General features: G+C 35.2%; 1 protein-coding gene across 2 annotated transcripts in view; it reads right to left on the bottom strand.

Annotated features, from left to right (window-relative positions):
* Positions 1-13,446, bottom strand: part of USP25 (ubiquitin specific peptidase 25) — a 132,532-nt gene that overhangs the window by 21,066 nt on the left and 98,020 nt on the right. The window contains exons 18-20 of one of the 2 annotated variants that reach the window (XM_059392170.1): positions 9,724-9,863; positions 4,454-4,567; positions 2,471-2,566 (exon numbers count right to left, since the gene is read on the bottom strand). In XM_059392170.1, coding sequence (XP_059248153.1) covers positions 2,471-2,566; positions 4,454-4,567; positions 9,724-9,863 — 350 coding nt within the window. The remainder of the gene's footprint in view (positions 1-2,470; positions 2,567-4,453; positions 4,568-9,723; positions 9,864-13,446) is intronic. The other variant, XM_059392171.1, reaches the window with a different exon arrangement.

Below are 13,446 nucleotides of genomic sequence, written 5' to 3'. Positions count from 1 at the left end.
CAGGGGGAGCAGCACAGGAGGAGAGCTCATTGTTCACATTCCCGAGTAGGGAATTCAACAGGAAATGTGTAAACCAAGAATCACAAAAACTGAAGCATTCTGTGTTGACTTAAAGATATGGAATTCATGCCAAGAGGATTAGATAAAAAAAAAAAAAAAAAAAAAAACGGAAGCTGTTACCACAGCGGAGGTGGGGGTGGGGTGTACTGTTGTTTGTGATGTATCTAATTAGCTGGCTCTTTACAATATAGGCAGGTATCAATCTAAAAAATGTGGAATTCCCAATTCAACATAAAGATATCCAACTTGGAAAAAAAAAATCACAGTGTTACTCTAAATGACAGATACTTTTCCCACAAGAAATTCATGAAAACTTCAGAAGACATACATTCAGTGTATTTTAAGAAAAGAAAATATAGGCCACCTGGAAAAATTGAGTTTTTAAACAAAGTTTTGTGTTTTGTTTTTTTTTTTTCAATAACAGCAGTTTTTAAACCTTTCTTACTTAATAGGGTGATAACTCATCCTGGGATCTGTTTAACACTTAAAATCCTATATTCCAGAAAACTCCTCAGTCTTGGGCACACCAAGATGGCCAGTCACTCTAACAAGTTCAAAAGTATTTACTATTATAAGGCTACGATGCACAAGCCCTAAAGTACCCCAAGTACTAAAGAATTAAAGAAATAATGAAAATAAGCAGCTTTTTGAAGACTGAGTTGGATGAGGCAGGGTATAGAAAATTAAGGGAAAGTTTGAGATTTTTAAGGTCAAGAAAGAAAGCATACAGTTTACTGTAGTGAACTGTATCTCAGTAAAGCCTTTTTGTTTTTTTAAGGAAAAAAAAACATGCAAAGGGGTGAGAAGTGAAAACAACTTGAAGTTTTTGGTAATGTAAGATCAATATATTATAATTAAAATATTGTAAAGATCTGGATAAGATGACATGGAGAATCAAAGCAAAAGAAAAAAAAATTAAATTTCCCTACAACTTAAAGCCCCCTCATTGACAAGTCCTTGAGATAAGGAGCTTGTGACCTTCCTCTAGAACTCAACCACCTTGATGTTAAAACACCCTGCTAAGGGTGAAGGCAACCTTATCTTCACATTAGCCTGATCTCCAGGATCCTGTAAGTCTCCTTTAATATATAAAAATCCCTTTGGAAACTTCATCTCTAACCCCCACACCCCACCAAGATATACGTCAGCAATCATCCTCTAACCCTACAGCCCACTGATACTCATCTGAAGGGTCTCATGACTAAGGTCTTACTAGATGGTGATAAATGACCTTTTCCTCACAATAGCTAGCCCCTCAAGGTCCTGGAAACCTTGCTTCTAAATTCCTTAGAGATTTATGCTATCCCTAATCCTTCCCAATTTGAAAGTATATAATCAGCCACCCCTCATAACCCCAGTGCAGCTCTTCCTGTCCCCAGGTCCTGTCCCTGTGCTTTAATAAAACCACCTTTCTGCACGAAGACGTCTCAAGAATTCTTTCTTGAAAGTTTGCTTCCAAACCCCAATATTTTTACATCATTAGAGGCGAAGAGATTTGGTCATGGAATAATGCAATTGCTTGATGATCTCACATTTCTTGAAATGACTAGGATATTAAAAATTCAGAACAAAACGTTAAATGAGTAAGAAACATAAAAATAAATGAACAAATCATTTTTGAAACAGCCAAGTGAAGAAAGCAGTTTAAAATCAAATGATGGTGAAATTTAAATATACATATATATGTATGTATATGTGTGTGTGTGTGTGTGTGTGTGTGTATATATATATATATATATATATATATATATATATATATAGTAATATAGTAATACTGGGTTGCCTGGTCACTCAGTAGGTTAAGTGGCTGCCTTCAGCTCAGGTCCTGATCCCAGAGTCCTGGGATCAAGCCCCTCGTTGGGCTCCCTGCTCAGCAGAAAGCCTGCTTCTCCCGCTCCCTCCGCCTGCCACTCTGCCTACTTGTGCTATCTCTCTGTCAAACAAATAAATAAATTCCAAAAAAACTATGTATATATATATGTATATATATATATATACATATATATTGTAATACTGACAAACAGTATTACCAATGAGAAGAAAACAAACTATACCAGAAGCAATTACTCCGTTTCTATTTTCACTCATCAATACCTTTTATTCCCTTCAAATAAAAACACAATTCAAATTTCTGCTAACAACCCAAAAGTGAACTATTAGGGTAACTCAGGTAAAATGCTTTTTTTTGTTGTTGAATTATCTGGGTTACCAAAACAAAACAAAATAAAACAACAACAAAAAATTACTCTTAGATTCATGCATAAAAGAAACCCTTAGAACATCAGGTGGCCATGGCTAAGATAGGAAAAGAGAAATTATATAGGAAATAAAATGTAATTCAAGGAAATAAAATATTTTAAGAATTTCATTTAAAAAACATTAAAAAATTAAATGAAAATGTTAATTGTACCTTAAAGAACCCTGCTTCAGGGCCACACCTGTCATACACACTCCAGGATTTACCTATCGCCATGATAATACCTTGCATGCTCGGTGTCATCATGATCTGCCACAGGAATTCAAAGTGAGAGTTTTTGAATGGTTAACATAAAAAAGTATCAAAAACCAAAATAACATCTTGACATGCAAGCTAAAAGTCCTTTGTTTTTCACTACTTATAAACTAACCATTGCCTATTTTATGGCAGATATGGTTCAATATACATATAAGCATCTTTCAAAGTCATCCGTACAGGGCCACAGCTAGCTCTAGATGCTACCTTTGTGCAAACCGCAAAAAGGCAACCACCCTCTTCTGAACTGAAGAATTCCAAAAAGCCACCTCCTTCTTGACAAACAATCAAAAAGTGTTGCTCTCTGAGAACCACCTAGAACAAGCAACACTCTTTTTATTTAAAAAAAGTGCCTCTTTAAGGTTTGAGGAGCTCAGCAGGAGCTCAATTTCACCTCCACTTTGCCCTGCTGGCTGGGCACCCTTACACAACAGTATGACCTGAACATCTGTGAGCTGCAGCCCTGTATCCACACGACTTAAAGTTCCCAGGTACATGCACGGTTAAACTGACACTCCAACCAGTTACAAAAACAAAACAAAATGCATCTCTGCCAACAGCATAAGCACTTACACAAAAGACAGCATTAAATGATTAATCATAATTCTAAATTTTAAAATGCCACAAGGCGTACCCCAAAACAAGCACTCAGGTACTTGGTCAATAAATTAACATTTTTACTAAAAACATGGCAGTTTCCATAATTTTCAAGCAGCAACATGGTAATGAAATAGTTAACTGGAACAACGTACTGCTATTAAGTATTACATACTTAAGCATTTCTTTGTTTCTGAAATAGCTTATCACTCTTAGCTGTTCACATTCTAAAATACCTGCAAAATGAAACAACTCAGAGTACTATGAAGCTTGCTATTAGAGCAATCAAGAGATTGCATCCAACACCTCTGATTCACTGAAACTATTACCCAAATTTTGATTATACACTGAGTCACAATATACCTAATATCTGCTTCAGAAAATTTATCTGACCAGTTTCTCTCTCATAAACCAGCTTTTTATTCTCCTTATGGCCATTGCTTTCTTACACTGGCACAATAATCATTCATGTCTTTGTGACACTGCTGGTTTCAATGATTAACTCTTACATAATCACTTAACTGTAACTTCAAAATAAGTCTGAAATGAAGTTGCTTGGAAAAACTATTTGATATATATTAAATTCTCATCCATGCCAGTAAAAACTAACAAATGATAGAATTCAAGGTCTTCCATACTATTCAGAAACAGCTTTACTGGCCCTGGCCTCAAATATAAAAAAGATCAAATGTAGGAGTCTCAAGAAAAAAGTGAGAAAAAGGGGGGGATCTGATGGTACAAGGACAATAGCACATTTTCATCTGGATTCTCAAGAACAGTGTATAAAGCACTGGAAGGCATTCGATAATAATGAATCGCTCCATTCACATTCACATGGAGGTTGCAGAAGCAAAAATACCCACCATCTATCTGCAATCAGGCTGTAAGACTTTTTGGCAGGAAATAGTAGGCGAATTATGATAATACAGAATTCAAGTAAAACAGGAAATTATTTTTAAATGTTCAAAGTTTTTTTTTACTTAACTAAACAAACCTTATTGTTATCTATCAACCTAGAAAAAACTGATCATATGTCTACATAAAAGAATTAACTCTAGAAACATTAAATTATTCTTTTGACAAATTCCATAAGCTTTCTACTTAAATTTTCATTTGAAATTCAAAGTTCTGTAAGCAGTTGGTAAGGTAATTTCAGACCAGGGTGGCCAAGCTGTATGTTATGCAGCAATACACATAAATGTGAAAGTGCATGCAGGCCCAAAGTACGTGTATTAAACAGGCACAGGCAAGCAGGAACAGTGCAGAGGTCTACAATAAAGGTACCTCGTCATCATAACCCCCCTCCTTTGACTCAATCATGAATTTCCCTACATGGGGAATCGCCACCTCTACAACTTGCTGGTTAGAAGGTGGTTGGCTTGTGGTATTTTCAGGTTTCTGTAGAAAAAAAATTATTAGTAGGAACATTAGAAAAAAGAACAAGAGATTCCTGAGTTTTTAAAAAATACCTATACTTGCTTAGTATGAGATGAAACCACCCAAAACCAACATTAGAAGTGAATGCCTTAAGTAGTAACATAAGATATATAACTTTCCTTTTACAACTCAACCACTAATTTTTTTTTTTCTACAAAGCATTTTGGATACCAAATCCTTAAAAATAATAAATAGTGGTAGTTATATTTCCTACTGCTGTCTGTAAATTACAGCTGTAAATTAATTCTAGTCATTCTATAAATCCTTTCTTGACAACTCCATCGAAACAAGACATGACCTCCTCTGAACCCATGAGAGTTTGTAGGTTTTCTTTTTATGGTTTTACTTTTCTATCCTCCCTAAGAATTAATACTATATCCAATTTATATCCATAGTCTATTGTGTTTAGCTCACTCTGTATAGCCTCTAAGAGTCTTGTATGATGCACTGTACGATGTATTTATATGTATGTCTGATGAATTCTTGTTTCTGAAAAAGACGCTGGGAAGTGACATCTCTTTTTAACAATTCAATCAGATTTTTTTCTTTTCATCCTTTTCTTTGGTAACAAATTCCACACTAAGAGTAGAAGATAGTATAAAATCCAGAAAAGTCCACTCAAAGATACTAATATGGTTCATCCAAAAATACTGTCCAGATTTCAAAAAGATCTTATGTTACTGAATAAATTTATAATTAGAATATTCACTATGTACGTACAAACAAATTTCCCAAGTACTTAAGGTGCTTGAAAGCAGCTTGCTTAAGTAATTTTAGTTCGCACATTTAGTTTTCTGAAGCAAAAGATAAACTTTAGTTTTGACATAAACAAAATTGTAATAAAAGCAATTAAAAAGGCTTTATTTCATTTGAAATATATGTAAATTCTAGAGATGAAAACATTTTATGACTTTCCAGAAGTATATATGCAAAAAGAGTTTAAACAATAAAGCAAAACTAATGGCCAAGACTGACACTGCCCCTTCTAAAAGAAATGCTACTTTTAAGCATAACATATTTAGAAAAGGTTTCCTTATTTTGAGTCCTCAACTTTTCAAGAGGAAATAACCAACCTGCAAAGTTGTTGTGATCACAAGAGATAAGCTAATCCAATACTTCATATATAATAGTTTTCTATAATGACAAGTATTACCAGTATTATAATAATATTATACTACTTTAAAGTGTTTTTATTTGAATAGAATAACCCAATATGACTAGTATACATACCTAGAGAGATATGCTTATGAAAGAAGAATTATTATGCTGGGTCTCTAACCACAAGAGTGAAATTTGATCAGGTAACTTAGGAGAGCTGTCTAGACTTTGTGGTCAATCACTTCTCACAATCAAATCAATCTAAAGTGGTATTATCTTAAGGAGAGAATATAAATTTAAGTCAAGTAGCAACTGTGAAACTGATCAGTATTTGTATATTGATCCTTATAAAACAATATATGGGTTTTGGAAAAAAAAGTTGCACTTAGGAAAAAATAATGTTTAATAAACATTTTCAGTTACCACAGAGAGTTTCTATAGCGTAATACTGGTAAGTTATATACATGCAAACTGAGAAACCAAAGAAACTTAGGTGAATATAATAATCCTGTTGTATTATTCATCAAGTCTAATTAGATATCCTAAGGTACCATAAAAATTTTCCATATAAAGAATTTGAGGACTCAATAAAGGAAAGTACAGGTGTATTTATGTTTTTCTAATATTGTCAGGCCCTTTTACATAAACACCTCAACAAAAGCTAAACTTGAAAGGAGTTAGTAAGTGTTTCAGTTAATAAACATTCCCAAAAGAATTAAAATACAAATATTTTTATTAATGGCCTGAAATCCATTAAGTGGATTGCTTTAAAAAGTAGTTTTTCATGAAAGAGTGACTAGAAAGCTATATAACTACAACCATGTTGTAGTAACGGCCCCCTACCTTTCAACCCAGTAATTCAACTATGGGGAATCCATTCTAAAGAAATGAACTGAAATATGGAGAACATTTCATTTCTAATGGCCTATTTATAATAAGGTAAAGGTAAAAACAAATACACAGTGAGGGAGGTAAATAACAATTTAATCACTCAATGGAATTAACACTCAACCATTAAAGTTTTTCAGAGAATTTTCAACATGGGGAAATGGTTATATCACATGTTAAATGATTAGAGAAGGCAATACATAAACAAAACTGTATATGCAGTAGTACTTCAGCTACATAAAAAAATCCCAAACCTGTACACAAAAATAAAATGAAAAAAAAAAAACAACTAATATATTACATGATTAGAGCTTTGAGTAGTGGGAGTACATGTGATTCTTTCTTCAAGTATGCTTTTTGTATTTTTCAAATTTTAAAATATTTCATTTAAAATTAAACAGATCCCTCTAAACAGTAAGCTGTGTATATGTTTAGAGACTATTTCTCTATGGTTTCTGTGACTATACTTTCCGGGAAATTCTTAAGCTAAGGTTGGAACTTAACATATTGTATATTTGTAAAATGATTTGCATTTAAGTAACAAACTAACAACTGCTTAGTACCTATACTAAATGCTAGGTACCTTCAAAAAAATAATTTAATCCCACAATGATCTCTATTTTATGTAAAAGCAAACTGGTGTTCAGAAAAATTAAGCACCTTATTCAAGTTTGCATAGCTAGTGAGAAGCAAAACCCATATTTAAAAACCCAGGACTATCTAATCCCAAAGTCTGAACACTCCTTTCATATACATAATTTAGTTTCTAAGGCATATTTTTAAGTGAGAAAAACCAGTATGTCATTATTATGATCCGAAGTAACTAATCATGAGACCAAGAACAGGCTGCTTCAGACAGCCACAATTAACATATTCTTAGCATTTATACAAACAACTCGGGCCTATTGTTGGTGCTACTCCAGAAGATGCACCCAATGGAAAAACATTTATGCTAGCTGTCTATCATATTCTCTCAATGTTATTCTCCTTTCTCAAGTAAAGGTGAAGTAGATTATAGGCTTATGATATTCGCATTATATTATATATATATTAGTTATGTATATGATATATATTATACATATAAATGTTATGTGTAAAATATATATTTGCAAATTTACCTGCAAATTTATGTTATACATGATTACACAAACTAAACAAATCACGTTTCTATATTAAGCTAAATAATACCTTTGGCTTTCTAGTTACAGTTAAAAGGATGATACTTATTAACCATAACATAGGCTTTAAAAATAAAATTCCTAATTAGCAAAAAGCCAAGCAATTACATTTTTAGACCAGTAGTTGCATCTACTTCTCTGCCCTTTCTAGCTCCCTAAGTTTTCTTCTTCTACCACTCCCCAAGAAGTTAGACATCTCAGATATATTACAAGAAACATTTTCCAGGCATGCTTTAGAATAGAGTTAGCAAGGGTTCATCTTAAGCTCATTTATAATCTCCAGGACATTTGCAAAATTTGGAATAATAAAAAGAAAACCTATATTAAAACATTTTTATAGTAAGATGATATAATCAAAAATTTTCATATAGGAAGTGAAATAAAAAAGTATTTCTGGGGACACCTGGGTGGCTCAGTGGGGTAAAGTCTCTGCCTTCGACTCGGGTTATGACCCCAGGGTCCTGGGATCAAGCCCCGCAATGGGCCCTCTGCTCATCAGGAATACTGCTTCCCCCTCTCTCTGCCTGCCCCTCTGCCTACTTGTGATCTTTGTCTGTCAAATAAATAAAATCTTTTTAAAAAAAGTAATTCTGATTATTTCACTCATCAAAACATAACAGAATACCTCATTAATTGAACATTTTTCTTAATCAAGATCCTATCACATTAAAGACCTCATTGCAATTAGCAGGTTTTTGTTGAGATTAAGTTCACGAAGTAGAAAACTGTGCTGGAAAACTGCATGTATGTCCTGGGCACCCAGGTGGCTCAGTAGTTAAGCACCTTCAGCACAGGTCATGATCCCAGGGTCCTGGCATCAAGTCCTACATCAGGCTCCCAGACCGCAAAGAGCCTGCTTCTCCTTCTGCCCCTCCTCCCACTTGTTCTCTCAATCTCTCTTTCTCTCAAATAAATAAATAAAATCTTAAGAAAATAAGAAACAGAAAAATTGTGTGACCTGTTCCCTTTAGTTCTCTAGGTAGGTAATCTTCAAATACTAAAATTAGCTATCAAGTAACCTGCATTATAGCCGCTTGTGCTTACTAATAAAAAAGTGACTATAGCAAGTGAATGTTTTTGTAAGATGAAATTCTTGAAATAGCATCTCTCAGAAGGTCATATGCACTGAAAACACAGTACAATACCAATGTACTCAATTTATTGCTATAAAAACATACAATTCAAGAGCTACAACACAGGAAGGTTATAAGGACAATTCTGTTTGGACACTACTGAAATACACATAAACCACTTTGCAAGATCACATTTATCCTGCTAATAATACTCGAACCTAGAACTTCTAATATTTACTATTAAACATATTCCATGGGACAATGAAAATTACTATCTTATATTCCCAACTACTCCAATGTAGTAAGACTAAAGATAGAGGGAAGGGGTGAGGGGAAAAGAAAATAATGCTAAATTTTGTACTTCTCTTAAGTTCCAAATCAAATGATCAATTTAGACTATGATTATGATTTTTCATCAGCCCCTAACAGGAATAGAGAAATTTTTTTGAAAAAAGAAGCACTTTTAGGCACCTCAGTCAGTTAAGCTGCCAGCTCTTGATTTTGGCTCAGGTCATGATCCCAGGACCCTGGGACTGACCCCTAAATGGGGCTCTGCGCCCAGAGGGATTCTGGTTGAGGATTCTCTCTTTCCCTCTGCCCCCCCCACCCCAACCTCCCCGTGCTGCTTGGGCACTGAAGCACTCCCTCTCAAAATAAATAAACATATCCTTGAAGGGGGGGAAAAAGGCAGCATTAAAAACTTAAGCTTGAGGAAGCTCCAGCCTGAGGGTTAGGTGACAGCACTGTCCTTGATCATGTTAACATTAGTTTCTGCCCTTGGCCCTGTCTCCCCTGACTCCCATGCAGGCTGCTCTCTGAGACACTGCTGGAAATGTCATGAAGATGGCTATGCTCCCAGAGCTCAAAGAAAAGTTCTTACCGACTGCAAAACTGTTTCAGGACTTTTATCTTCATGCTCATGTGATGCCTTGGTAATTATTCGAATAGTTTCTTCTTTCAAGTGCTTTGAGAAATCACTTCTTGACGGCTGCTCTAGATATTCTGGTTCTCCTGCTTGTGCTTCATAAGAAAAGAATCAGTTGTACGTCTAATACAAATCACAGAGAGCTGTCTAAGATGAATCTGTTATTTAATGCTAATTCAAAGTTAGAGAGTAACCAATTTTACTTTTATTTAATATATCGCTCAACATATAGCACCTACCCCAGAATTTAACCTCCCTCCTCAAAATCAGGTTCAAGAGTAGTCAATTACTGAAGAAAATACTCATTTTCTCATAGTCTATGGTTAGAAATTCGTAGCAAATTTTTCTGTCATGATAAATACCAAAAATCTCATTTTGGAGTATCATCAGCATTAAAGAAAGAGAGAAAGAAAGGAAAGAAAGAAAGAAACAAACAAACAAACAAACATTTCGTTTGTATAACAATCCTGGTCTGAGTTTCCACAGAGTACACAGTAGCTATTTCTCTGGCCACAAAATCCTTTTTCACACCTCCCTGAACAAACCTAACCCTGAATGAACCTGATCGACCTATTTTTTCCAAACCTGCCCTGGTAATTGAGTGTTGTAAGAGGAAAAACAATTACAACCTGACAAACCAATACTAACAAATTCAAAACTTCAAATACCATCCTTGCAAAGAACTCTCAAAGTTTTATCTATCATCTAGGCTCTGAGCTCAGACACACCAAGGCAACAATGTACTCTGAATGTCCCACTAGATGTTTTATCCACAACCCCAAATGCTTTATATAAGTCGGCCTCTGCCTTTCTCTCCAACATAACTTTGTATCCTTTGCTCTTTGCTCTCCTTTTTCAGGTTATCTAATTCACAAAAAAGAGGTTTTTCCCTCTCAACCTTTAGATCTTTCCACGTTTTCTTCCCTCTGCCTATATATTCAACCTACTCTCAGTCTCCCAACTAAGAACTTCTATATGTCTTTTTGTTTAAATACCAATTCCATACGAAAGTATTCCTAATTACACCAATTTTAGAGCAGAGTTTCTCAGGTTCTTGGCACTACTGACATTTTAGATCATTCTGATTCCTTGGTGTGGAGTGGTCCCGTGCACCTGGCATCTTCCCTCTAGATGCAAGTGGTACTGTCCCTCCAGATGTGACAACTGGAAATGTCTTCAGTTTGTCAAATGTCCCCTGGGGGGCAAAATCACTCTGAAATGAGAACCACTGCTCTAAAGTAACTTATTTCTTCTTTTTAATAGCACTTTACCACAATTATGACTTAACTACTACTGTATTTGTTTCAAGCCCATATCCCCTGCTAGACTAAGAATCTCAAAAGTAGGGATACTATCTCCTTCTTGTGTTGCTGTTTCTTCAACAATTAGCATATAAGAAGCACATGATAACTTAATGGAACAAAAAGTAATGGATAGAAAGAATAATAAAGTACACTAAAATGTTCTATAGTGTTACTGGGATTGGTTAGGTGAGCCCTTCCAAATCAACTGGCTTGATACAACAGGGCTAATGCTACCCTTTTCAATATTTGATTTAAAAAAAAAAAAAAAACTTTCAAAGTGAAATATTATTTGAAAAGAAATACTATAATTTCAACACATATGCATGGTAGTACATCCATCCAATAAATTTTAGTTAAGTATTTAACTATGTGCCAGGCACTAGGCTAGACAATGGGACTCCCCAGTGTGAACAAAGCCAATCTCTCACCCCATGAAGTTTAAAGTATGGAGAATGTAATTAACCAAAGAATCACACATATGAACTGTGACAATATTATAACAATACATGCTAGGAATAAAAGGGGGGAGGGGCAACTCAGATTATGGAATATGAGATAAATTGACCTTTTAGCAGAAGGATGGTAGGTCGATCATCCCATTCCTTGATGGAATGATGATCTGAAAAAAGGCCAGTGTGGCTGGAATATAGTGTAAGAGGAGAGATACAGCAAGAGATGATAGGGGCAAAATCAAAGGACCTTTGACTCTAATAAAAAGTTTTAAGGGTAAAAGGAAGTAAATAAATGTTTTAAATACAATAGCAATGTGGCAAGGTTTTTTCTAGGGGGGGTGAAGATTGTGTTCATTTATGTGAGACAGAGAGAAAGAGAGAGAGCACTAGGAGGGAGGAGGGTGAAAATGAGAGGGAGAAGCCGACTCTCTGCTGGGAATGGAGCCTAATGCAGGGCTCGAACTCAGGACTCTGAGATCGTGACCTGAGCAGAAGGCAGATGGTCAACTGACTTGAGCCATCCAGGCACCCCGCAATGTGGCAAGTTAAAAAAAAACGGGGGGGGGGGGGAGAATGGATTAGAGAGGAAAGTAAAACCAGAGGTCAGTGAAAGTACTAGAAGGTACCAGAGTGGTATAAGCAAGAGATGGTGGTGCTTTTGGACAACAGAGGCAGCAAGAGAGGTAGGGAGAATTAGTAATACTGAAGATGTATTTTGAACACAAAGCTTTTGGAGGCTGATGTGAAGATGACTTAAGTTTTTGGCATGTATAACTGGGATGACGGAGGTAAAATACACTATGACAAGGAAAATGCTTACAATCTATATGATAGGAGGGAAGTTTAAAGAAGTCGAATGCCCTTATTTCTGTATTTCTTGACTTTACACTGCAATATTCTTTCAGTGCCCTGTATGATGGATAAGGTGAAGAAAATTTTAGACTATTCCTCTAGGTGATTGTAGAACTTAATGCAACGAGGGCCAAGAAATCCATCTAGTCTGGCACTGGTCTAACACACCGAAACATCAACAGTCTATGTAAAATAACTCCTTAGGAACAAAAGTAATTTTGTTACACAGTCAAATATATCTTAGGTCCCCAGTGTTAAGATTCCCTTCCACATAGGGATTTGAGCCTAAAAACCTTATGGGTAATGTTGAATGATCTTGCTAAATGTCATACAACAGAACTATTTCTTCTAGAGTTTTCTTTGTGTATGTAACATTCCAGGGAACTTACATTTGAGTGGTGTTATACAGAGCCTAGGTGAACCTACAAAGATTTAACATCTGGGAGTTCAGAAACAAAAACCCAAACCTTACCCAGCATGTTTATTGAGCCTGGGCTGTTTATATTAGCAATGAAAAAAACTGACATAAAATTCACTCACTTTAAGAACTCCCAATAAAATCAGATAAATATATACTCCATTACAATACAAAGTATTGAATGCAGCAACAGAGTCACACACAAGGTTCTACAGAAGCACTGTGGGCCCAATACATACACTTGGGATGCTGTTGTATGTTAGGAAAGGTTTCCTAGAATAAATGCCAACTGAGCTAAATCTTGAAGAATGTGTAGAGAGGACTATCTTGGAAATGAGAAAGGAAATTCCAGGCAGAAGGACTAGCACATGTAAAAGGCTACCAAAAAGACAGACAGAAGATTATAAAATTCTTATTAATGAGGCTTTATTTGGTAAATAAACCAAAATATAAGTACAACATAAATGTGGTAGTGAGAATAGTTGGGATTAAGAGGAAATAAGATAATAGCTGCCACAGAGGTAATATTAGGGGGACTCATAAAGACTTCGGGATATGAGAAAGTTCTTAAAGACCAGGCAAAATTTCAAGAAAACTCATCATCAGGGGATATTTTTTAAATGATGGATGCTTCATGAGATGCTATAAAGAT

The sequence above is a fragment of the Mustela nigripes genome, chromosome 2 (genome assembly GCF_022355385.1).
Source record: "Mustela nigripes isolate SB6536 chromosome 2, MUSNIG.SB6536, whole genome shotgun sequence".
Taxonomy (NCBI): domain Eukaryota; kingdom Metazoa; phylum Chordata; class Mammalia; order Carnivora; family Mustelidae; genus Mustela; species Mustela nigripes.
Note: the sequence above shows the minus strand (reverse complement) of the source record. Positions and strands in the feature narration are given on the sequence as shown.